Raw genomic sequence first — 26,199 nt, 5'->3', positions numbered from 1 at the left:
TATCCCCAGGCGTGTCTGGATCCGGAAACTTTTGCGTAGCAGTACCCCTGCGCGTCGGTAGGCGTCGTCTGCAGGCGTCCCCTGCGGCTCCGCGTCCGTCGTCGGCGTCGTGCGCCGTGATGACGTCGCTGGAGTATATAGACGCCACCTCCGCGCGCTGACGTCAGTTCTTCTTTTTTCCGCGCCAGTGGACGCAGATCTGAAGAGCAGTACTCCGGTCTTTGACCAAGTTTTTCGAAGTTATTTACTCACTTGTGCCTGATAGGATGCCTGGGTTCAAGCACTGTGATGACTGTGAGCGCACGATGTCGGTCACAGACCATCACCGCCTCTGTCTCCGGTGTCTGGGCCCCGACCACGACGTGGACTCCTGCGTCGACTGCCGGGCCCTCACCAACAAGGCTAGGCGGGAGCGGTCCCGCAAGCTACTGGAGCTCCGGGTGTCGGCCCCACGTCGGGACCGGGAGCGGTCCCGGTCCGGCCGGAGGTCGAGAGAGCGTTCGAGGGAACGATCGCGGAGCCGCGCCGAGCGTTCCGGAAGTCGACACCACTCGTCAGGCTCGTCAGGTAGGAAGCATAAGAAGTCTGGGCGTCGTCATCGTACCCCCGACTCCCCCCCCCCGACGCTCGCGCGATGCGGCCGGGGGCTCGGGTGACCCCAACCCCGCGGCTCCGCGAGAGTCGCCGGCGCGGCCTGCCTCATACCCTCCGGTCCCTGGGCACGGTGCGACGCCTGAGGAGATCGAGGCGTTCCTCATGGCCATGAGGGCGCTCGGTTCTCCGACGGGGCCTACGGTGCCTTCGGGCCCAGTGCTACCGTCTGGGGGTCCTGGCGGTTCGGGTGTCCCTGCCTCGGCGCCGTCGGGTGCTCCGGCCCCGGCGCCGCCGACGGCTCCGACCCCGGCGCCGCAAGGGCCTTCGGGATCGGCGCCGGCTGGTCTTCCGGCCTCCCCGGCGCCGTTGCCATCGGGGTTACCCCCGACGCCGCCCCCGCGCGACGCCGGTTCTCCGGTGCCGGCTCCGGCCGGCTCCGGGGTTCCGGCGCCGGCTCCGGGCGGCGCCGTCCCCTTACCTTCCCCGACGCCGGACGCGGCGCCGGACGGGCGTCGCTCGACGCCGGTCCCGGCGCCGATGGGGCCCATGAACCCCGATGAGCCGGTCTACATCGTTGACTCCGAATACGGAGAAGATGAAGAATTCGGTGAAGGTTGGGAGGGGTCCGAGGACCCTCTGTCACGCGAGTGCCAGTATGACCCGGACTGGACAGGTGACTTGGGGGATGCCAGTGGTCTGGACGACTCTCCTAACCCTGGTTTGATCTCTCCTCCTTCCGTGGCATCGGTGGAGGGAGCTGCATATTCTGTGGTGCTGATGAGGGCTGCCAAGGCCTTACACCTTGAGCTCCCCGTCGCGGCCGTGAGGCCTAACATCCTCACCGAGGTCTTCAAACCGCAGTCATGCCCACAGGAGCCACTGCTGCCGTTTAATGAAGCCTTGTCAGACGTTCTGTTGGGCACTTGGTCCAGGCCCGCTTCAGGTCCGCCTGTTGATCGGAACGTGGCCAGGCGCCACCGTCCTTGTCCGGACGACCCCAAGTTCCTGTCTACCCACCCCACTCCTGAGAGTCTGGTGATCCAGGCCTCGACCTCCCAGTCCGCATTCCCGTCGGCTCCGCCCGACCGGGAATCCAAGAGGTATGACCAATTTGGCAAGAAGGTCTTCTCGTCCATTAGTTTGGGCCTGCGGTCTTGCAACACCGCCTGCCTCTTGGGCCGCTACACCCACTCTGTGTGGGATACGGTCGCGGAACTGCTGCCAGAATGCCCCATGGAGGTGCGGGCAAAACTCGGTCAGGCTGTGGCTGAGGGCCGAGATGCAGCGAAATATTCGATACGGTGTGGTCTTGATACGACCGACTCGCTGGGCAGAGCTATGTCAACGACAGTGGCGATTCGTCGCCACGCCTGGCTGAGATCCGCCAATTTTTCGGCAGACGTCCAAAATACACTGATGGACATGCCGTTCGATGGCTGTCACCTCTTCGGTGACAAGGCGGACCACGCGCTGGAACGCTTCAAGGACTCCAGGGTCACGGCCAAGTCCTTGGGTCTCTCGACCCAGCGTCAGCAAATGGGTTCGTTTCGTCCCTTTCGTGGCCAAGGAAGGGGCGCCCCCACACGTGCTGCCAGCCACGCGCCGCAACAATCCTTTCAACGCGGTGGCGGCCGTGGAAACCGCGGTGGTGGCGGTCGGGGACAACGGCGGGGTCAGTCCACACCTTCCCCCGCAGCATCTACCCCAAAATCCTCCTAGTCCGTGCTTTCGGCCCCATGTGACGCCAGTGGGTGGCAGGGTTCGCCATCACCACGCTCACTGGCGCACGATCACTTCGGACAGGTGGGTGCTGCAAATCGTCCGAAGGGGCTACTCCCTCCCCTTCGAGACCTCTCCTCCAGCCATGCCACCGCAGAACCACCGTGTGTCGGGGGACCACTTGACACTTCTGCAGGAGGAAGTTACGGCCCTCTTGGCCAAGGGGGCCATCGAGCGCGTTCCTGGGCCAGAAGTAGGGCGTGGTTGTTATTCCCACTACTTTCTGGTGCCCAAGAAGGACAAGGGGGGCCTACGTCCTATCTTGGATCTAAGGAACGTCAACGGCTTCCTCCGGAAGGAGAAGTTCAAGATGTTGACGTTAGCTCAGGTCTTGGCTGCTCTAGACCCACAAGACTGGATGGTAGCGTTGGACTTGCAGGACGCCTATTTTCACATCCCCGTCCTGCCGGCCCACCGGCGTTACCTGCGGTTCACGGTAGGCCTGGAGCACTTTCAGTTTATCGTGCTTCCCTTCGGCCTTACCAGCGCCCCACGGGTGTTCACAAAGGTGATGGCGGTGGTCGCAGCCCATCTGCGCAGGTTAGGGGTTTCAGTCTTCCCCTACCTAGACGACTGGTTGTTGAAGGCGGGCTCGCCCCAGACAGTCGTCCACCACCTTCAGATGACGGCAGACCTCTTGCACGACCTGGGGTTCTCCATCAATGTGCCGAAATCACACCTGTGTCCCTCTCAAAAGCTCCTTTTCATCGGAGCGGTTCTGGACTCGGCGCAGTTTCGGGTTTATCCTCCGGAACGGCGGGTTCGGGATATTCAGGCTTTGATTCCCATCTTTCAGCCGCTATCCCGAGTTTCGGTCAGGTTGACGCTGCGGCTGCTGGGACTGATGGCTTCCTGCATCCTTCTGGTGCATCACGCCCGGTGGCGGATGCGGGCTCTGCAGTGGGACCTGAAGTTTCAGTGGGCCCAGCATCAGGGCAACTTGTCCGACCACGTCTTGATCTCGGAGGGCACTGCGAGACAACTGCAGTGGTGGCTTACGGACCGCGATTGGGTCAGGGGCAAGTCCCTCTCCCTTCCCCAACCGGAGCACGTTGTCGTGACGGACGCGTCCCTCCAGGGCTGGGGTGGCCACTTGGGAGAGGCAGAGATCAGAGGCATCTGGTCTCCGGCGGAGTCCCGGCTCCATATCAACCTGTTGGAGCTGCGGGCGATTCGTCTGGCACTGAAGGCATTCCTCCCCTTTGTCAACGGGAGTGTAGTGCAGGTGTTCACCGACAACACCACCGCCATGTGGTACTGCAACAAACAGGGCGGAGTGGGGTCGTGGACCCTTTGCCAGGAGGCTCTGCGCCTCTGGCAATGGCTGGAACGTCAGGGCGTGACTCTGACGGTTCAACACCTGGCAGGTTCTCTGAACGCCAGGGCGGACAAACTCAGCCGTCGGTGCTCGATGGATCACGAATGGCGTCTGAACTCGGACGTGGCGCAAGGCATCTTTCGGCAATGGGGAGAGCCTTGGTTAGATCTATTCGCCACAGAAGAGAACGCGCAATGTCATCAGTTCTGCGCGTTGGAGTTTCCAAGACGGCACTCGCACGGCGACGCCTTTCGGCGCGAGTGGAGTTGCGGTCTGTTATACGCCTTTCCGCCTATACCACTTCTGCCTAGAGTGCTGAAGAAGATCAGGCGCGACCGGGCCCAAGTTATCCTTGTGGCTCCGGACTGGGCTCGAAGGTATTGGTATCCCGAGCTACTCAGCATGTCAGTCGGTCCCCCGATCCGCCTGCCCCTTCAGGAGGACCTTCTGTCGCAGCAGCAGGGGACGGTCCTCCACCCGAACCTGTCCAGTCTCCACCTCCATGCTTGGAGATTGAGCGGCGGCAGTTGAGGCCATTTGACTTGCCTCCTGAAGTCTGTGATGTTATTCTGGCAGCCAGGCGTCCCTCCACTAAGTCGGTATACGCCTGTCGGTGGAACAGATTTGTGGCATGGTGCACAGCAAAGGCTGTGGATCCTCTTTCTGCCCCTCTTTCCGAGGTTCTTCTGTTTCTTCTTTCTCTTGCCCAGCAGGGCTCTGCTCTGGGCACTATCAAGGGCTACCTTTCTGCCCTTTTAGCCTTTTTGAGGCTTCCTGATCAGCCTTCTTTGTTCAAATCCCCGATTGTAACTCGATTCTTGAAAGGCATCACTCACATGTTTCCACCTGTTCCGTTTGTGATGCCTCAGTGGGATTTGAACCTGGTTCTGACCTTTCTAATGTGTGCTCCCTTTGAGCCCCTTCATTCTTGTCCTCTCCGTCTCCTGACTTTAAAGACGGCTTTCCTGGTTGCCATCACCTCTGTCAGGAGAGTGAGTGAGCTCCAGGCTCTTTCTGTCCAACCTCCTTTCCTGTCCATTCATCCTGATAAGGTGGTTCTGAGGACTAGACCTTCTTTCCTGCCCAAGGTTGTTTCGGCCTTTCACATCGGGCAGTCCATCACCCTCCCTTCCTTCTTCCCGCCTCCGCATCCTTCAAAGGATGAAGAGCGGCTCCATCGTCTGGACCCAAAACGTGCGCTTTCATTTTACATGGATCGCACACGCCAGTTCCGGGTGGATAACCAACTGTTTGTTGGCTACGTGGGTGCGAAGAAGGGACGGGCGGTTTGTAAACGAACCATCTCTCGATGGGTCGTCCTCTGCATCAAAGCGTGCTACTCTTTGGCTCGGAAGGAGCCTCCTGTTGGGCTGAGGGCCCATTCCACTCGGGCCACGGCGGCTACCACTGCCCTGGGCCGGGGAGTCCCCTTGCAGGACATTTGCCAAGCGGCTACGTGGGCCTCGCTGCACACCTTTGCGAGGCACTACTGCCTGGACAGTCAAGTCCGGAGGGATGGCTTCTTTGGCCGTTCTGTCCTCCAGGACTTTCTGGTGTAGTTTTGTATTGGTTCGCAGACCCACCACCGGGATTGGTATTGCTGGGGTATGTATTCTAAGGTAAGGAATCTAACACTAACGTGTTTCTTTCAGATGAACAAGTTACTTACCTTCGGTAACGATATATCTGTAAGAAACATTAGTTAGTGTTAGATTCCTTACCGAACCCACCCATCCTCCCCGTTCTGCGAACTGATACATAGGGTTAAGGACATCCCTTTCAGGGCCCTAGTTTTTACATGGCACCAGTGTTGGTTCTCTCATGGCTCTGCGTCTCCTGGCGCGGAAAAGCTGTGTGCAAAGAACTGACGTCAGCGCGCGGAGGCGGCGTCTATATACTCCAGCGACGTCATCACGGCGCACGACGCCGACGACGGACGCGGAGCCGCAGGGGACGCCTGCAGACGACGCCTACCGACGCGCAGGGGTACTGCTACGCAAAAGTTTCCGGATCCAGACTGACGCCTGGGGATATTCTAAGGTAAGGAATCTAACACTAACTAATGTTTCTTACAGATATATCGTTACCGAAGGTAAGTAACTTGTTCGTCAGTGCTGGACGAAGGCCCATCAAGGAACTCTTGTGTCTGTATCGTCCCCATGCTGTTCACTGCGGGCCAATAGGTATTTTCTCAGTGGGGCCCATGTCCTTTGGTCTGGAGCTCTTCGGGAGTTCTTCTGAGTAAAGTTTCAATTGCTCTTGACAATACACCATGTCCGTAAGCCACTTAGCAGACTTTGGACACTGCTTCTCATCCCATGTGAACAGCACACGCCTCTTAGCCAGCAACAGAGCCACTCTCGCAAAGCGCCCCAGCACACCCTTTAACCTCATCGCTGCTGCGGCGATTTTTGCGCTGCGCGGCTTTTTTCACTTTTCCGCGTTACATGACGAGCTCAGCTCGTCATCAGCACACGCCACCCGTGGGTGATGACGAGCTGAGCTCGTCATCAGCATCGAAGGGGTTAAGTCAGGTACGTATCCCAATAAACATACCAGCGGAGCACACTATCGTTTGCCCAGTCATGGTATATAACATCTCGAACACCTCTGTCCAATATGTATGCACTCTCTGACATTGCCATGCTAGATGCACAAAGTCAGCCCCACCCTGCCAGCATCTCCGGCAACAGTCTGTGTCTCTAAGGCCCATTCTATGAAGTTTCGTGGGGGTGTGATAAGCCTGATGTACATATTTCAGGTGTATAATGCACAGGTTACTATTGGGTGATAACCTCCCCGTCACCGAGCAGCTCTGTTCCCACATGACGATATATGCGATTCCAGACACACATTCCAGCGCCCGAGGCTCTTGTCTGCTTGACGTATAGACTCTTCCTGTACCGTCCTATAAAGCCTAGTGAGTAAATGTTTCTTGGTGGCCACTGTTATCACCAGTTGCAGTGACTTCGAGACTGCTGGTTCCTCTGGAAAGCTGGGGTAGGGGTCCCTCATTGCTCTGCGCAGCCAATAACACGTATAATTGAAGAGTGGTGTGGTGTTAGTAATATAACTAAGATCTTCTCTAGAAATGTATGTCCCATCCTTGTATAGGTCACCCAGCACAGAAATGCCTGCCTCTTTGAGTGCACGTATCGGACCCCGCTCATGTGCTACTGAGATAGCACTGTGTCCTTCTATAGCTAGGTTTGGAGCATACAAGGGGAGTCTGTCTGTCCGCCTGCCAATTTCTTGCCATGCCGATATTGTGGCATCAATGGTATTGATCTCAATCTTAGGTGCTAGTCTACGAGTATGCGTGATGATGCCCCGTAGGGGCATGTCTCCGGCGTCCCCCTCTTCAACCACCACATGAGGATAAAGCCATGCGGACGGAACCAGAAAAACGCATATTGGGCCATCCCACATAAATAGTACACAAAGAAATCTGGAGCGCAGAAGCCTCCTTTCTCTAATGGTAGAGTAAGTGTGGCCCAGCTAATTCTCGGAGGTTTCGCACCCCACACCAGACGAAGCAGTTGTGAATGGGGATGTTGCAAAATAAATATAGAAACCTATGAAGTACCACCATTTTGATCACTGCGATTCGATCCGCCGGTGACAGGGGTAGTCCTGCCCACCGATCAACCTGCCGTACGAGTTCGGTATAGGCCCGTCCGTAATTCTCCTGTATCACAGTCGCGGGATCGCGATTGAGCCAGATGCCCAGATACTTTACTGGATCTTCCATCCACAGTAGGGGATACTCCAACTGCGGCTCCTTGGTGATCAGTGTGAGGGGAACTAAGACAGTTTTCTCCCAGTTGGTCAGTCCGGAGAAGAGACCAAACCGGATGTATTCGCGAATGACCTGTGACAGATATAGTTGCAGCTCACGTACATATAGAACCATGTCATCTGCGTACACAGATATTCCCACTGGTCTATTTTTAAAATTCAAAGCAGCAGCTCCGTGCGCCTGTCGAATCCTGCATGCTAGAGGCTCCAGTACAATAACAAAGAGGAAAGGGGACAGGGGACATCCCTGCCTAGAGCCACGCTGAATAGCCGACCCTCACCCTCGCTGAAGCATCTGTGTAGAGGATTTGTATCCAGCAGACAAAGACAGGGGGGAAGCCCATTCTGTATAGAATAGCTATCATGTATTTCCATTCGATCAAATCGAACGCCTTGGCCGCGTCCAGTAGCACCGCCACAGCGGGCAGATCCGGGTTGAGAACATGGAACATGGCAAATATTGTTCGGAGGGTCCAGGACATGGAACGATCAGGGATACAGCCAGATTGGTCTGGCAGCACCAGCATTGGCATTAGAGGATGTAGTTTAGTGGCTAGAACCTTCTCTAGTATCATGGCATCGATATTAATCAAGGATAACGGGCGATAGGATTCGCACCTATTGGGGATTTTTTCTTTCTTTAACAAGGTGATAATAAGCACATGTCTCAGAGATGGAGGAAGATGACCAACCTCGTGTTTCTCCGCATACATGGCTAGAATGTGGGGCGTAAGCAGGTCCACGTAGCGCTTTTGGAATTCCGCCGATAGTCCATCAGGTCCCAGAGCTTTTTTATTCGGCAATGAAAGGATGGCCTCCTTGACATCTGCCTCGTCAATGGGGAGGCTAAGAAATTTTCTATGGACGTCGTATAGCCAGGCGCATGCCGTGTAAGCCAAGTAGTAGTTCAGAGCGGTTTCAGACACCTCGCCCCGGGAAGCATAAAGCTGTTCATAAAACGTGTGGAATTGGCCAAGGATTTCTTCCGGGGCGAAGTGGTCCACTCCCATGTCGTCTACTATATGCTCTGTCAAGGGTATATCTGCGCGTTCCCGAAGTCGGTTGGCCAGAACTCTGCCGGGCCTACCACCCTCACCGTAGGCCCTTGCCACAAATCTCTTAGATATATATTTCATCTCTGATTCCGCTAGTCACTGCTGCTCCTCAATGTATTCCCTGATGTGTGCCAGTGTGTCAGGTGTGGGCAGCGCGTCATAAGAAGCCTCTAATTCCCGCAGTTTATCCTCAGTGCGACGCACCTGTTCCCTCAGGTACCATAGGATGCCCACTGATGTGCCTATACAAACCCCCCTAATGGTGACTTTGAATGCTTCCCATAAGGTAACTGCACTGTCGACCGTACCCACATTCAGATCGAAGTAGTGGACTATGGCTTTCTGAATAGTGTCCTCATATATGGGGTCCAGAAGGGACTCTGCTCGGAACCGCCAGGTGAAGGGGCAAGGTATATTTTGTGGCACCGTGATCAGTAACATGACTGGGTTGTGGTCAGATAGGGTCCTAAGGAGCGTGTGAACCTCTGTTGCCAAGCCATTAACCACCCCATCTAACAACCAATAGTCCAGCCGGGACCACGTATTATGAGCTGGAGTTATATGTGTGCCCTCCATGACCCCTGCATGCCTTAGGCGCCAAGCGTCGATCAAGCCCATCTCTTCCATAAAATCCCGGACACGTTGAGCAGTTTTTACCATATGGCTGCCAGCTAGGGCGGATTTATCCAGCTGTGGGTCTAGATGTGTATTCAGGTCCCCCCCAATCAATGGTGCCGATTCCGGCCAGGTTCGCAGCAAATGAGCCATCAACCACCGGACCATACACATTAGCAATTGTCACCATCACCCTACCCAATTTGCCTCTCACTGCTGCCCAGCGACCCTCTCCGTCTACAGAGGAGTCAATTGGTTGAAATGACGTCGCCTTTTTAACGAGGATCAAAACTTCCTGGGCGTAATTAGAGTAAGAGGAGGCTAGACGATAGGTTGCCCACGCCTCGCTATAGGTCCCTCAGTGTGTTTAGTTAAGTGGCAATAATGCAATGTGCACCCCATGTCTATCCAGTTGTGCGAGCACCTGTCTGTTTTTTTAGGCGTATTCAGGCCCCTCACATTCCAGGTGTCACATTTATACTTCACACCCGCCATCAATCAGGACTCCCGTTAGTCTCGAGCCAGCGCCATTCCACATCAGCATGTTCAACAGCTCCCTTGTACCGTATTTCAAAAAATTAGCAGAATTCCAAACCTGGTACCTCAAGCAGAAAGTAGGCTCAGGCCCCCATCCTCCCTCCCACTTTGGCAGCCCCAACCCGCCAAAGACGCATATCACCTGCGCCCCCCTCAATAACAACAACAATGACACATTTGTGATTTTTGGGTCATACCCAGTGGGGCTGTGGCGGCAACTTACACTCCTGGCACTAGGCGGGAGTGGGCCACTGCATTCGATATGGCATACCCTCCCCTTAAGCCAGCCCATGAGTGTCAACATAGATATCAGTCAGTGAACAGCCAATTTACATATAACTCAGTCTAGGGCGAACATTAATAAGGCCCTCCCTGTCATCTACAAGAGTGCAGATCTAACAACATAGGCAGGGGATCTCTGGCGTGGTAACTATCATCTAGGCACTCACCCAGGTGTCCCGCCGAGCCCTTCGCCTCACCCAAGGCCCTCAACAATGAACAATACGTTATTATATGCATTCGGTAGCCCCTTGTATACATGCACCATAAACAGTTTTAATACTCAGTCTTCAACATCAGAGGTGACACCAGAAGATCTACTCCGTTTTTGCAGCGTCTTAGAATATGCCATCGCCTGTTTCGGTGTCGCAAAGATTTTCCCTCACTCAAACTCTCCGAGGCGCAGTCTCGCTGGATACAGCATTGCATATGGGATCTCCTCCTGCTGAAGCAGCTGTTTCACATTTTGAAATTCCTTCCGTGCTGCCTGAACCTGCGCGGTAAAGTCCGGGTAGAATGATAGTGGGTTGTTTTGATCCCCAACGTTAAGGACAGTTTATTAAGGTGCCATTACCGACTTGCAGAGTAGAAGCAGAGTCTCACAGCCCGCCGATTGGCTCACAGTGATGTACCCTCCTCGCAGTGTGCAGTGGCGTCACTAGGGTTGGTGTCACCCGGTGCGGGTAACTCATGGTGTCACCCCCTCACAATTTACCGGATGGACCAATTCACCCTCTGCCTGCACCATGTCCCCTCTGCCTGCACCAACTCTCCCTCTGTCCGCACCATCTCCCCTCTGCCTGCACCATTTCACCCCATGCCTGCACCATCTTTCCCTCAGCCTACACCATCTCACCCTCTGCCTGCCCCATCTCCCCTCTGCCTGCACCATCTCCTCTCTGGTTGCACCATCACACCCTGTGCGCACACCATCTCCCCTCTGCCTGCACCATATCTCCCACTGTCTGCACCATCTCAAACTCTGCCTGCACCATCGCTCCCTCTGCCTGCACTATCTCCCCTCCGCCTGCACTATCTCTCCCTCTGCCTGTATCATCTCCCCTCCGTCTGCATCATCTCTCCCCCTGTCTGCACCATCTCTCCCTTTGTCCACACTATCTCCCCTCCGCCTGCACCATCTCTCCCTCTGCCTGCATCATCTCTTCCGCTGCCTGCACCATCTTTCCCTCTGCCTGCATCATCTCCCCTCTGCCTGTACCATCTCCCCTCCGCCTGCACCATCTCTCCCTCTGTCTGCACCATCTCCACCTCTGCCTGCACCATCTCTCCCTCTGCCTGCACCATCTCTCCCTCTGCCTGCACCATCTCCCCTCCACCTGCACCATCTCTCCCTCTGCCTGTATCATCTCCCCTCCACCTGCACCATCTCTCCCTCTGTCTGCACCATTTCTTCCTCTGCCTGCACCATCTCCCCTCCCCCTGCAACATTTCTCCCTCTGTCTGCACCATCTCCCCCGCCTGCACCATCTCACCCCTTGCCTGCACCATCTCTCCCTCTGCCTGCACCATCTCACCCTCTGCCTGCACCATCTCCCCTCTGCCTGCACCATCTCCCCTCTGCCTGCACCATATCCCCTCTGCCTGCACCATCTCTCCCTTTGTCCATACTATCTCCCCCGCCTGCACCATCTCACCCCCTGCCCGCACCATCTCCCCTCCGCCTGCACCATCTCCCCTCTGCCTGCACCATCTCCCCTCCGCCTGCACCATCTCCCCTCCGCCTGCACCATCTCCCCTCCGCCTGCACCATCTCCCCTCCGCCCTGCACCATCTCACCTCCTACCTGAACCATCTCACCCCCTGCCTGCACCATCTCACCCCCTGCCTGCACCATCTCACCCCCTGTCTGCACCATCTCACCCCCTGCCTGCACCATCTCACCCCCTGCCTGCACCATCTCACCCCCTGCTTGCACTATCTCACCCCCTGCTTTCACTATCTCACCCCCTGCCTGCACCATCATTCCCTCCGCCTGCACCATCTCCCCTCCGCCTGCACCATCATCCCCTCCGCCTGCACCATCATTCCCTTAGCCTGCACCATCTCCCCTTAGCCTGCACCATCTCCCCTTAGCCTGCACCATCTCCCCTCCGCCTGCACCATCTCTCCCTCTGTCTGCACCATCTCTTCCTCTGCCTGCACCATCTCCCCTCCCCCTGCAACATCCCTCCCTCTGTCTGCACCATCTCCCCCGCCTGCACCATCTCACCCCTTGCCTGCACCATCTCACCCCTTGCCTGCACCATCTCACCCCTTGCCTGCACCATCTCACCCCTTGCCTGCACCATCTCTCCCTCTGCCTGCACCATCTCACCCTCTGCCTGCACCATCTCACCCTCTGCCTGCACCATCTCACCCTCTGCCTGCACAATCTCCCCTCTGCCTGCACCATCTCTCCCTTTGTCCATACTATCTCCCCCGCCTGCACCATCTCACCCCCTGCCTGCACCATCTCTCTGTCTGCCTGCACCATCTCTCCGTCCGCCTGCACCATCTCCACCATCTCCCCTCCGCCTGCACCATCTCCCCTCCGCCTGCACCATCTCACCCCCTGCCTGCACCATCTCTCCGTCCGCCTGCACCATCTCCCCTCCGCCCGCCTGCACCATCTCCCCTCCGCCTGCACCATCTCCCCTCCGCCTGCACCATCTCCCCTCCGCCTCACCATCTCACCCCCTGCCTGCACCATCTCACCCCTGCCTGCACCATCTCACCCCTGCCTGCACTAACTCTCCCTCCGCCTGCACCATCATTCCCTCTGTCTGCACCATCTCCCCTCCGCTGTCATCCACGCGATCTACTGACACAAAAAGAAGCAGCGAAGCACCCAACCATTTTTTTTTTAAATCTTTGTGTTCTTGTAGGTCTATAATAGAAATAAGTCAAAACCACAAGTATCAAAAGGAGGATGTGCCGATCTCCCTCGTTATAAGGCAACCGGAGAGCTAGGCGTGTCCTAAAAAGTGAGAACAAAACACTTTTTTTACTCTGAAGACCACGTTCTGCAATAATTAAATGATAAAGCTGAAACATTTTTTAAATGCTCTGCTATTCCACTTGAGCTGCAGGATAAACAATCTGCACAGCCCATCTTAAAGTTGTTGCACAACTCTATCACGTATTGTGCGTTTTAACACACACTGTAACAATCTGCCTCAGTGACCTTATGGCAGTGTTGGCACTGAGGAGTATGGTTCATGATCCCTTGACCTGACTGCCGCGTCATTCACAGCTGAGGATCGATGGAGCTATCTGAAGCCAGTCAGCAGAGATGCCAGCACACCCTATGTGTGATCTGGAGCTCGCGGAGCAGGCTGTAGACTGGTGCAGCTAGCAGCAAGCCTTAGCTGCTGCGAGACGAGCATAAATAGAGACGTAACATACATGAACACGAACTTGCATATCACTCTGACAAAACGATAAAGTAGATGGTGTCACCCCATGTGAGGGTGTCACCCGGTGCGGGCCGCACCCCCCGCTCCCCCCTTGTGACGTGTGCACCAACAGTTCGTGAGCCCCCGGCTCCCACGTAGGGGTGCGCAATGCTAACGCGCAGTCAGCTCCAAGGTAGAAGGTATGTCGGCCTCAAAGAAAGGGCGCAGTGCCACATACCCGCAGTCTGCCTGAATCTGGGCTCCCTGCACCGGCCTCCGTTGTCCCAAGTTCTCAGGGCAGAGGGTGCTCCATGTGCCCATACAGTTCGTGCCACCTCGACCTGTCCCGCAATTCCAATTTTTCAGTGGTGGTGTTCGCGGCCTATTCGCGACCTACCGCAGACCCAGGAGCCAGCCACTTGTGTGATCCGATCGCCCAGTTCCTGCCACCTCCTCCCCGCGTCGCGAAACTCGAGGGCCGCCGTCTGCCTCGCGCCGCCGGAAATGCCAGATGCGGGTCCACTCGCCCGTGCTTGTCCGGGCAGCCACCAGCAGTGTTAATCTCGGGTGGTATGGGGTCCGCACTAGCCTCACACTCCGGTCCTCGAGGCTGCAGCGTCTGGCCGGTCTGCCAGGCAAACTCGTCATGCTCCGCTTTACAGTGCGTGTTCTCTGTATTTCGCACCTAGACCTCTCAAGTGAAGGAGAATAGTGTCCGCGGCGTGTTCCGACCTCGAAATTGGTCATCTGGCCCGGATTAGGCACGATGTTTAAAGGATTATTCGCGGTGGCCGGCAGAGCAGCTCTACAGATCTGCCATCTTGCCGCATGCCAAGCCCCCTGGGCCACGACCCCCAAGGGTTTCACCACCATATAGAAACTCCCCTTCACAAAAATCCTTTGCATGATAGAGAGGAAGGGTTGGACAGACCAGCCTCATAGGCTGCCATTATGTGTCTGGAAAATTCTGCATATACTGCAAATAAATCAAAGTCCACAGCTTTCTGATTACATCACCACATTTGGATGTGCTGCACTGTATCCGCTGGAGATGTCCAGGCTTAAAAAGTTGCTTTGTGGTTTTTCTTATTTTTTTAAAACTTCTTTTGAAGTATGAAAGGACCCTGCACTTATAATGATTTATTGAATATTTTAAGAATTTGATAAGGATATCCATGATGGAGATCGTGTGTTACAAGTAAGTAATTTTCTAGCCTATTTTTTATGCATATATTAAGTGTTCAAACCACTGATTCCATCAGAAGGATAATGTCAAATTATTTTATTTTCTTTATTTTAGGCCCGCATAAGTACCAGACTACAGCAGTACCGTGCCAAATCGGAGCTAACTCGTAGCACACGGCCTCAGGCATGGATTCCAAGGGAAAAGCTTCCCCGACCTCTCACTAGCAGTGCCTCAGCTATTCGAAAGCTGATGCGAAAAGCTGAACTGATGGGAATCAGCACTGACATTTTTCCTGTTGACACTTCAGATACAAGTTCAAGTGTGGATGGAAGAAGAAAGTATAAACAGCCTGCTTTGACTTCTGACTTTGTGAATTATTACCTAGGTATGGATTTAAATAACGTTTTTTTTCTTTCTGCTACTGAAACAAGCATTGGCATAGCCAATAGGTCTCGCCTTTGGGACCTTATAAGCGTTTAGCCACGCAATAGTTAATGTTGTTGCACCAAGGATAATGTGCTGCATAACTAAATATTTATAAGGTCCCAAAAGCGAGACCTATTGGTTATGCCAATGCTTGTTTTCTTTTAGGGGGAAGGTGTGTTTTGTTCTTCTCCCTCACATTTTATGCATGTAACTTATTGTGTATCTTTCAATTGTACTGTTGCCTAGCACTTCAGAATGTTATCATCTTGTAAGCTACAGTTTAGCAGTTATATGCTGGACGCTGGGGAAGAGAGACGATTTGGGGAGGCCCCTTGGTGCTGTACTCTTGTATTTGGAATAAACCCATCTTTATATCATCTACTCGACCAGATCTCATCATCCCTGGGCCTAACACTATGCCAATGCTTGTTTATTGCACTTCGAATGCTGGTCCACGGATTGAACGAATCAGTTTAACAATGATACAGTGTCTGGAATCCCATGAATATAAATTTGACGCTACTGCAACTTTACGCCTAAAGAGATCATGTGGAAGCGCACACAATGATCCCGCAAACACTCCGGCTGGTCCACCGTCATTCACACTAGACTTGAAAGAGATGAAGTGACCTAATAGAGGTCGGGCAAACTGCCGAAGGCAACCCTTTAGAAAGGAACTCCACTAGAGGACCCCATTGATAACGAAAATTCTTGAAGTTGCCCAAATAGATGTCCGCCATTCTCTCCAGACTCCGGTATCTCCACAGTCTAGCGTGCCACAAAGAAACAGCAGGGGCTCCTCTCTGCTTCCAAGCTGCAGCCAGAGTAAGTTTGGCGGCTCCCAAGCATAGCCACAAGATCCTTTTATCCGCCCGTGTCTGGTAGTTCAGGTGGGGATCCCGCAGGCCTAACAAGACCGATGCGATGGAGTCCTCAATGGGATAGCTCAGAATGTCCTTAATATGCGAGAGGATTTCCTCCCAATAGGGCCGAATCACTGGGCAGTCCCACCAGATGTGGCGAAAGTCACCCAGGAGTCCACAACCCCTCCAGCACCTATCGGACGTAGCCGGGTATATGCGATGAAGTCTAGCTGGGCAAAGATACCAGAGTGTAAGGGTCTTAAAGTGTGCCTCCCGTAACTGCAGGGAGTGGTTGAATGCAGTAACATCCCTCCATAATGCCGTCCATTCGGCATCGGAGATTTCTCTCCCCACCATGTCTTCCCACTGAGCCATATACCGCGGCCTCGGGGCCACAGCAGAATGAAGCAGGTGGCGGTATAAAAAGGAGATAGTCCCCTTCATGGTGGACGTCCGAAGTAAAATGGCCTCAAACGGCGAGGGTGGTCTCGTAGCCGCGTCACGCACCCCAGGCGATGTGGCCCAGTGGAGCATCTGTAGGTGGCGAAATCGCTCAGTCTGGGAAACCCCATAGTCCCTCATGCAGTTGGGAAAGGAGAGGGGATCCAGTCCATGAAACAGGTGCGTCAGTGCCCTACAACCCCCCTCCCTCCAGGCGTCAAAGGCTCCATCATGGAGCGCCGGAGCAAAGGCAGGATTAAAATGGATGGGCGTAAAGGGAGAGGGGAAGGTCGTCCAACGCTCATCCGAGGCGAGCGTGTCCCACACCTTCAGCGTTGTACTCGTCGGTGTACTGATATACGCGTTGAGAGGCCTGTCCCTCTTAGGCTTCCACGCGAGGTCCCATATCGACCTGCCAGCCAAACTCAGGTCCATATGGAGCCAGTGCTTTTCAGATGTTTGCTGCGACCACTCCACCATCACCCTCAATTGAGCCGCTTTATAATAGAGTTGCAGGTCTGGGAGGCCCACTCCCCCTTCCGTCCTCGGACGACGCAAGACCGCAAAAGAGAGACGAGCCATATAAATCGCAGTATTTGCGTCTTGAGGCGCCGAAAGAAATCATTGTCCAGCGGTATAGGCAGTGCCTGAAACAAATATAGAAACTTAGGAAGGAGAACCATCTTCACTGAGTGGATTCTACCTAACCAAGACAGAAATTTAGGTTTCCACCTATCCAGTTCTGACCGTGTCCTGGCCAAGAGAGGGGGGAAGTTGGCTGAAAACAGTTTGCCCACCGTCGGGGTCAGATGGACCCCCAAGTAGACTATCGAATTAACGGCCCAAGCTAGGGGTGTCAGCGGACGAACCCTGTCCACTTCTGCCTGCGACAGGGTGAGATTCAGTACATAGGACTTACCGTAGTTAACTTTAAAGCCGGCCACCGTCTCAAACTGCAACAATGCTTCCCTGACGCAGGGTAACGACCGTTCCGGGTCTGCCACCGAAAACAGAATGTCATCCGCGAAGAGCGTTATTTTATGCTGCTCTCCTGCGAACGGGGTGCCCCGAATCCCCTCACATGTCCGAACTGCCAGCGCCAAAGGCTCGATGCTGAGCGCAAACAGCAAGGGTGAGAGAGGGCAACCCTGCCTGGTACCCCTAGAGTGAGGGAAGTACACCGATTTGTGTCCGTTCACCGTCACTCGCGACCTGGGGTTGCTATAATTGGCCTTCACCATAGTGATAAACCTGTCCGAAAAGCCAAACGTCGACATAGTGGCAAATAGAAAGCCCCAATCCACCCGGTCGAAGGCCTTTTCGGCGTCAAGCCCCACAAGGACCGCCGGGATATGAAACCTGTCGGCCTTTTCAATGAGATGCACCACCCTCCGCGTGTTATCATGGGTTTGGCGCCCCTTAATAAAGCCGGACTGGTCTGGGTGAATAAGCGCAGGCATCAGGTCTTGCAACCTACGGGCCAGGATCTCTGAATACAATTTAGAGTCTAAGTTTAGAAGCGCTATGGGGCGATAGGAAGCACATTGGGCAGGGTCCTTCCCTGGTTTGGGCAAAACCGTGACCACTGCCTCCGCCAGAGTACCAGCTGACGAGCCAGAAGTGGCCATGTCATTAAACAGGGCCACCAGAAAATCGAAGAGGTCGGAAGCATACGACTTGTAGAAGATGGCCGTGTAGCCATCCGGACCGGGCGCCTTGTGCAATTTCAGGTCCTTGATGACTTGAAGGACCTCTTCCCTGGTGATCGGGGCCTCCAGCAGCTCATTCCACTGCTGTGACACCTGAGGAAGTGGCAGCTGCTGCAAGTATTCCCGCTGTGCTTCCGCGTCTAGCCCGTCCCCTGCGTAAAGGTCCGCATAAAAGCGGCCAAAGATGTTCGCCTTCTCCTCGTCCCTATGTTGTAGTACGCCTGCTTCGTCCTTCACTCCTCCGATGTATTCCCTCTCCCTCTTCTCCCGCAGCTGACGTGCCAGGTGTCTCCCCACTTTATTCCCAGAGGAGTAGGAGTGTCGTCCCAGTCGCAGCATTGTGAGTTCTGCCCTGTTATTATAATGGGCCCTCAACTTCCCCCGAACCGCCGTCAGCGGACGCAAGGTTGCCCTGGATGGATTAAGCTTGTGCTCCCGCTCCAGCCTAGACAGTTCAGCTTCCAATTCCTCCCGATCTTTCCTCCGCAGCTTATTAAGCTTGGCATTAAGTGCTAGACAGGTACCCCTGACAGACGCCTTAAGTGCGTCCCAGGTATTGGCTACCGACGTATCCGATATGGGGTTGAGGGCAATAAACTCCCGAATGGCCTCCCGGAGTGCCCGGTTGGAAGCTTCATCCCTGACCACCGAGGCAGGGAAATACCACTTCCGCAGCCCATCGCCAGATGGCGACCAACGGAGGGTGAGCACTAACAAGCTATGGTCGGAGACCGAGAGTGGGAGAATGGCAGCATCTTGGATATCCCCCTTAAGTGCCTGACTGATGAAAACATAGTCTAGTCTGGAGTAGGACTGATGCACATGTGAAAAGAACGTGTAATCCCGAGAGGTTGGATGAAAGAACCTCCAGCTGTCAGCAAGGCCCAGTTCCCCAAGCAGCCCTTGTGTCGCTGCCGAGAACAATCCCGCATCAGCCCTGTGAGTCCTAGAGCTATCCACAACCTTGTCCCACACCAAATTAAAATCACCCAGGAGAAACAGGCATCCCTCAGCGAATTCCCCCACCCTCTGCAACAGCGCCTGTAGGAACTTATTCTGGCCTGCATTAGGAAGATACAACACAACAAAGGTACACAAGCGACCCTGAACCAACCCCTTCACCATCAGCCACCGGCCGTCCCTGTCAGCCCGTACCTCAACTGGCTGGAAGTGTAGCGCCGCACGGAAGAGGAGAGCCACCCCTCGGTGTTTTGTGGATGCAGAGGCCCTGTAAATGATCGGGTAAGCCCTATGCCTAAGGCGCATTTCATCTTTCCGTGCTAGATGGGTCTCCTGGAGGCCCACCACATCCAGCTGATGGTCCACCAGATACTTCCACACTTTTTGTCGCTTCTGCGGTGAGTTAAGTCCTTTTACGTTCCATGTCCCTACGCTAACTGGCATCGCAAATCCCCTCCCCCCTCCCCTGCCTTACCAAATCACCCCTTGACCAAGCACCTCACTCAACACTCTCACCACCACCATGGAACCCCCCCAGCCCCTTCCCCCCCCGACCAACACCCCACAATTCCTCCCTTGGCGGAGGCAGCCACATACAACTCCCCACAGCCCCCCACCCAATCCCCAAACCCCATGTCAAACAAAAACAATAATACGTTACAGTCTCAACGAAGACTCCCAGAACAGTGCAGCGCACCGGACAGTCTCTGGGAGGGGGGTGAAAGACCTCGGGTGGGTCCTCCAAGGCCGCGGTCCCGGGGGTCTTCTCACAAAGTTCCTGCTGCCCCATGGACCGATGAACATGTGCCCCTCCGGAGCCTCCAGGCCCCTATTCGGCCGCTATGCCGCCCCAGAGCTCTGCTGAGAGGATGTCAATGTTGCAGAGGCGACGGAGGCCACTGCGTCTCCCATCGCTTGTAGGCTGGTAGCCCGATCAGGCCGCCCGCGATTCGCCGCCTGCCCCACTCGATGCCAAGAGGAAGATCGATGTCGCCGTCTAGGTGACGGGCTGCTCGCCCTCGATGTTGGTGTCTCTTCCTCAATGCCTAGCAAGTACTTGGCCACCTGCAGCGAGCGAATTTGTTCCAGCTTATTGTTCCAGCGAAACACTATGCGGAAAGGGTGGCCCCACGAGTAAGGAATGCTACGCTGCCGAAGGAACGCCGTGACAGGCCTGAATTCACGCCGCTTCTGAAGGGTCGTTACAGCCAAGTCCTGGAAGAGTTGTGGTCGGTGCCCACGGAACTGGAAGTCAGTGGTGTCCCTCGCCTTCCTGAGGATCCTCTCCTTGAGCTGAAAGTCGTGGATACATACCAGGATGTCCGGGGGTGGTCCACCTCCCCTCCTTGGCAAGCCCACTCGGTGAGCCCGGTCCATTCTAATCTCACGCACATCCTCGTCCCCCAGAAGCTGGATGAAGAGGTCCTGCACGTACTCACGGAGGTCTCCCGCCTCTCCGCCCTGCGGCACCGCCCGAATGCAAATGTTGTTCCTCCGTGAGCGATTCTCTAAATCCTCCGCATGGGATTGCAGGTCTAGGTTCTGTTCGGTGAGCCTCAAAACGTCCTGCTGCAGCTGGTGAACATCATTCGCCATGCTGAGGTCATGGTCCTCCAAAGTGGCCACCCTTTCCCCCACCGCGTCTACATCTCTCCTTACTTCCCGAAGATCAGATGTGAGTTGTGCTCGGAGATCTGAGATATCCTCCTTAATGGACTTAAAGAGGTCCGCCATGAAGGCTTTAGTGGCCGGTGCTTCATCATCTGAGGGCCTAGGAGATGCGCTCGGGCCGGGTGACGCCGGCTGCTGGGTGTTTGTACCGACCAGATTTTTGGACCAGATGGAATCCGCTCCTAGGAGCCCCTCTAATCCAGCCGGAACGTAAACAACTCCCTCCTTAGAACGTATTTACAATGGATATAGACATATGTATAACATCTCGTACCTAAGGATGGGGAAAATAGCAATAAACAAGCATTGGTTCTACAATATCCTATTCACACCTATTAGTCTCGCGGCCACATAAGCCCAGACTAGTCTACCCTGGGGCAGGTCTGATAATGTACCATTTTGCACTTTATTCACTTGACACGCGATCCGGCGCGTCTACACACGTGGGCCTGCAGTCCCAGTGCTCTCATTTATACCCGGTCTGCAATCCAGCAGACCTACACACCCCTCAATCTTGGGTGCTCTCACTCACACACGGCCTACAATCTGGCAGGCCTCCGCACCGTATCCCTCCGGTGCTCTCACTTACACACGGTCTACAATCCGGCAGACCTACACACCTATCCTTAGGTGCTCTCATTAACGCCGTGTACCAACGACGATCACTTTCCTATGAATCCTCAGGGATGAAATCTGTAATTATCTATTCAGGGTAAAACTACGGCAATGGAAATTAGTATAGTGTTCGAATTATAATATGTGCCTTCTGTTCTTGACATCAACTGTTCCCTGCCTCCCTACTTATTCAGTCACTCCTTACCTGACCGGGATTCACATCCGTTCATGCAAACAATGTCTGACTAGGAGAACTAGATTACTATGATCGAACAAGAATACAAGGCACATGTCGGTTCACCAAAAATGGGGGCATTTATTATAGTAAAAGAAATAAACACAATACTATACAATATATATATATCTATACGTATATATGCTGCAAAGAAAAAGTAGAGGTTAAGGTGCGCGCTTCGCAAGGGAAGGGGCAGATATCACCTGGTTAATATGAAGTTTGGACTCGGCAGTCATCTAGGTTCTCGTCTCGTCTCTCTCTGTGTCTTGGCTCGTCTCGGGGGTCCACCTCAGCCGTCACAAGTACACGTCTGCACCGCTAGGCTCAACCTCCTCTGCTTCCCTCCAAGTCACTGGAACCTTGCTCGTTATTAGCTACCGTCTCTCTCTCTCTCTCTCTCGTTCTCAGAGAGTCTCGGTTTAGGAATCTTTTCTCAGACTTCAAAATGGCGATTGTCTGCCGCAGAAATAATTATTGGCATAGATGCTGTAATACCCGACTTTTTCGACCCTGTTTAGAAGGAGGATGATGGATGGTGACTCCAGCCTATTATCCCCTATGGTATGGGGATTAGGACTATAAGTAGGACCTATCCATAAGGCACAGTAGTGCATTTTCGTACCCTTTTCCTTAGATCAGGGCTTATAAGCTAAAGCTAGGGGATAGATATATAAGTATTAGGGATGATCCGTCCTTTTGTAAGAGTATTAGTGCATTTTCTATGGAGTCACACACATTTTGGGCCTTGCAGGCCTTAAACGGGACAGACTCCATCTTGCCCTCTGCCCAGTAGCTGGAAAGGCTTTCTAGGTTAAATGTAATGTTTTAGTTTCAAGGTGTTGTTCGCTTGGAGAGAACCGGTTCAGGCTGGCCCTTATCGAAAGACTGTATTTTTCTCCACTCCGAAGACACAACTTCAGGCCGGCCGGCTGGGAACGTGTCCTTGGTACGGGGAGGTACAAGAATTTGGTGGGCGGCAGGTTACTGGCCGTAACTTTCCATGAAGGGACAGCTTTGATATTAGTGAAAGTGTTAGGCACTGAGTCAGTCAGTCCCTAGGCGGCAGCTAGCCGTTAGCATCTCTATCATTAATTATCTCTGCGGCAGACAATCGCCATTTTGAAGTCTGAGAAAAACAGAGACTCTGAGAGCTAGAGAGAGAGAGAGAGAGAGAGAGAGAGAGAGAGAGACGTTAGTTAATAAAGAACCAGGTTCCAGTGCCTTGGAGGGAAGCAGAGGAGGTTGAGCCTAGCGGTGCAGACGTGTACTTGTGACGGCTGAGGTGGACCCCCAAGACGTGCCAAGACACACAGAGAGAGAGAGACGAGACGAGAACCTAGATGACTGCCGAGTCCAAACTTCATATTAACCAGGTGATCTCTGCCCCTTCCCTTGCGAAGCGCGCACCTTAACCTCTATCTTTTCTTTGCAGCCTATATATGTATGGATACATAAATATATATCATGTAGTATTGTGTTTATTCTTTATATTGTAATAAATGCCCCCATTTATTGGTGACCCGACATGTGCCTTGTATTCTTGTTTAATCGTTGTGGTCTGATACTTCTAGTCGGATGTTGTTTGCGTGAACGGATGTGGATCCCGGTCAGGTAAGGAATGACTGAACAAGTAGGGAGGCAGAAAACAGTTGATGTCAAGAGCAGAAGGCACACTTAATTTGAACCGTAGTTTTACCCTGAATAGATAATTGCCGATTTCATCCCTGAGGATTCATAGGAAAGTGATCGTCGTTGGTATGCGGCGTTAATGAGAGCACCTACGAGTAGGTGTGTAAGTCTGCCGGATTGTAGACTGTGTATAAATGAGAGCACTGGGGGGATACGGTGCCGAGACCTGCCAGATTGTAGGTCGTGTGTAAATGAGAGCACCCAAGATTGAGGGGTGTGTAGATCTGCCGGATTGCAGATCGGGTATAAAGGAGAGCACTGGGACTGCAGGCCCACGTGTGTAGACGCGCCGGATTGCGTGTCAAGTGGATAAATGGTACATTATCAGATCTGCCCCAGGGTAGACTAGTCTGGGCTTATGTGGCCGCGAGACTAATAGGTGTGAATAGGATGTTATAAAACCAATGCTTGTTTATTGCTATTTTTCCCATCCTTAGGTACGAGATGTCATACATATGTCTATATTCATTGTAAATACGTTCTAAGGAGGGAGTTGTTTACGTGCCGGCTGGAGTAGAGGGGCTCCTAGGAGCGGATTCCATCTGGTCCAAAAATCTGGTCGGTACAGATGCGAACGGCTAGCTGCCGCCTACGGACTGACTGACTCATTGCCTAACACTTTCGCTAATATGGAAGCTGTCCCTTCATGGAAAGTTACGGCCAGTAACCTGCCGCCCACCAAATTCTTGTACCTCCCCGTACCAAGGACACGTTCCCAGCTGGCCAGCCTGGAGTTGTGTCTTCGGAGTGGAGAAAAATACAGTCTTTCGATAAGGGCCAGCCTGAACCGGTTCTCTCCAAGCGAACAACACCTTGAAACTAAAACATTACATTTAACCTAGAAAGCCTCTCCAGCTACCAGGCAGAGGGCAAGATGGAGTCTGTCCCGTTTAAGGCCTGCAAGGCCCAAAATATGCATGGCTCCATAGAAAATGTACTAAAACTCTTACAAAAGGACGGATCATCACTAATACTTATATATCTATCCCCTAGCTTTAGCTTATAAGCCCTGATCTAAGGAAAAGGGTACGAAAATGCACTACTGTGCCTTATGGATAGGTCCTACTTATAGTCCTAATCCCTATACTATAAGGGTAATAGGCTGGAGTCATCCTCCATCATCCTCCTTCTAAAAAGGGTCGGAAAAGTCGGTTATTACAGTGTTCTTCGTTTGGTCCTTCACTGTCTTTCCCTTGCGTACCACCGTAGCCATCGCGGCCCCACGTGTCTTCCTGGGAGGCACCCTAAAGTCCGCTCTGCTGCCCCCAGACCAGGGCTCCACGAGGGCTCGATTCGGCGCCTTCGCGCTAGGCCCAAAAGCAATCACCTCCACAGAAGCAGTGAGGCCCACAGACACTCCGCGCCAGTCAGAGCAGGGGCCGCCCCACAGGCGCCAAGAGGGCTCCCCCTCCGTCCAAGCCCCTCTGCCAGGCTACTAGACCCCCAAGTAGGACCTGCCAGGGGTCAGATCGCTCCGCTCCGAGCAGTGCTCCCGCAGTGACTCACCCTCCCAGCTGCCGCCGACCCAGAGTGCTCGTCCGGGGTCGCGCCGTGTGCCTCCTTCCGCACTGCTAATTGTCCGGTGCCCTCTGCTGCCTGCGCCGGTGCAGGGGGCTCGGAGATCCGCTCCGACGGTCTCTCCCCCTTCATCCAAGCTCCTCCACCTGGCTGCCGAACCCCCAAGTAGGACGTGCCAGGGTCCGAGTGCTCTGCTCCGAGCAGTGCCCCGGCAATGACGCACCTTCCCAGCTGCCGCCGACCCAAAGTGCTCGTCCAGGTCGCGCCGTGTGCCTCCTTCCGCACAACCAACTGTCCGTCGCTCTCCGGTGCCCTGCGCCGCCGCAGGGGGCTCGGAGATCCGCTCCGGCGGTCTTCCCGCTAGGCCTCAGACCCCGGCCTAAATTAGTTGGACGGCCGCTCCACTGCTCCAGGCTCTCCGGGCATGAGGCTCCGCCCCCGCCGTGGTCCCGAAGTCCGGCACCGACTGGCTCTCCCTCCTCGCCAGGTACGGTCCGCAGTGCCTCCCCTCAGGGACCGGTGGGGAGCACTGGTGCTCGCTGCTCCTCTCCCCCCGTCTCCGGTGCTCCGCGGCCACTGCCTCACTCCACTCCCTTCGGGCCCGGTACAGCCGCCTGATCGGGTGCTCCGCAGGCGGATCTCCTCGATGTCGGGCGATCGGCCCTGCCGGCCACTGCCCGGAGGGTCACTCTGTCCACCAAATGCCCCACAAGAGCTCCGGGGGTCTCACCAATCTGCGCTATGTAGGGCCTGGGGCCGGAGGGGACACGAAACACGACCTACTGCGCCGCCATCTTGGCCACGCCCCCGCGGCGTGATTTTTATGTGTGCAGCTGTTCTCGATGAAGTTCAGTTAGACTACTGACCCCTTAATATTAAACGCACTAATACTGCAATGTGTATTAAAATATACCACACTGTTTTATGATCACTCGTTGCTGTAGATTCGTACACTTTGCATACTGGCTGATTCAGTGCACTTCGTGGGGCTCTGATGATCTAGTGTTGCAATTTTTGGAAGATCTTACGGGATCTTTATAAACAAGCATTGGCCGCGCAGCAGTAAAGCTGCACGGCCGTGAAAGGATCCTCTGCATATTAAAAAAAAGGCATCCTGCAACAAACATAACCAGCACCGCCACTCTCCTACCTCCTCCACCTCCCAGGAACTCACAGGAATGACGGGCCGGGAACAGGAAACTGAATCCCGCCCCTCCAGGACTCCCTGCCCTGCCTCATGGTTGCCAAGGCAATATTTCTGAAAATATTGTCGTGCTACCGTAAGGCAGGTCATGGAGTCCTCGAGAGGTAGGATCCAGAGCAGACAAATCTGCTAAACAGGAGCTTTTTCCAATGGCAGGCCTCCGTTTCGAGAGGCCTGCCAATGGAAAAAGGGGGCGTGGTTTCACGCAGTACTGAAATTCTCCTTTTCACAGTAAGTCTTTGCCTCCAGCAGGGCCTTGCCCTGCAATGGAGGCTTCGACCTAAAAAGGGGAACTCTATTAGATGAATAGTG

General features: G+C 54.3%; 1 protein-coding gene across 12 annotated transcripts in view; it reads left to right on the top strand.

Moving 5' to 3' along the window:
• PHF14 (PHD finger protein 14) overlaps positions 1–26,199 on the top strand; it is a 1,195,141-nt gene that overhangs the window by 263,546 nt on the left and 905,396 nt on the right. For all 12 annotated transcript variants that reach the window (XM_086941991.1, XM_086941985.1, XM_086941984.1 and 9 more), the window contains one exon: positions 14,671–14,941. In XM_086941991.1, coding sequence (XP_086798117.1) covers positions 14,671–14,941 — 271 coding nt within the window. The remainder of the gene's footprint in view (positions 1–14,670; positions 14,942–26,199) is intronic.

This window comes from Lissotriton vulgaris, chromosome 10 (genome assembly GCF_964263255.1).
Source record: "Lissotriton vulgaris chromosome 10, aLisVul1.2, whole genome shotgun sequence".
Taxonomy (NCBI): domain Eukaryota; kingdom Metazoa; phylum Chordata; class Amphibia; order Caudata; family Salamandridae; genus Lissotriton; species Lissotriton vulgaris.
The sequence above is the reverse complement of the archived record's forward strand: the minus strand, read 5'-3'. Positions and strand labels throughout refer to the sequence as shown.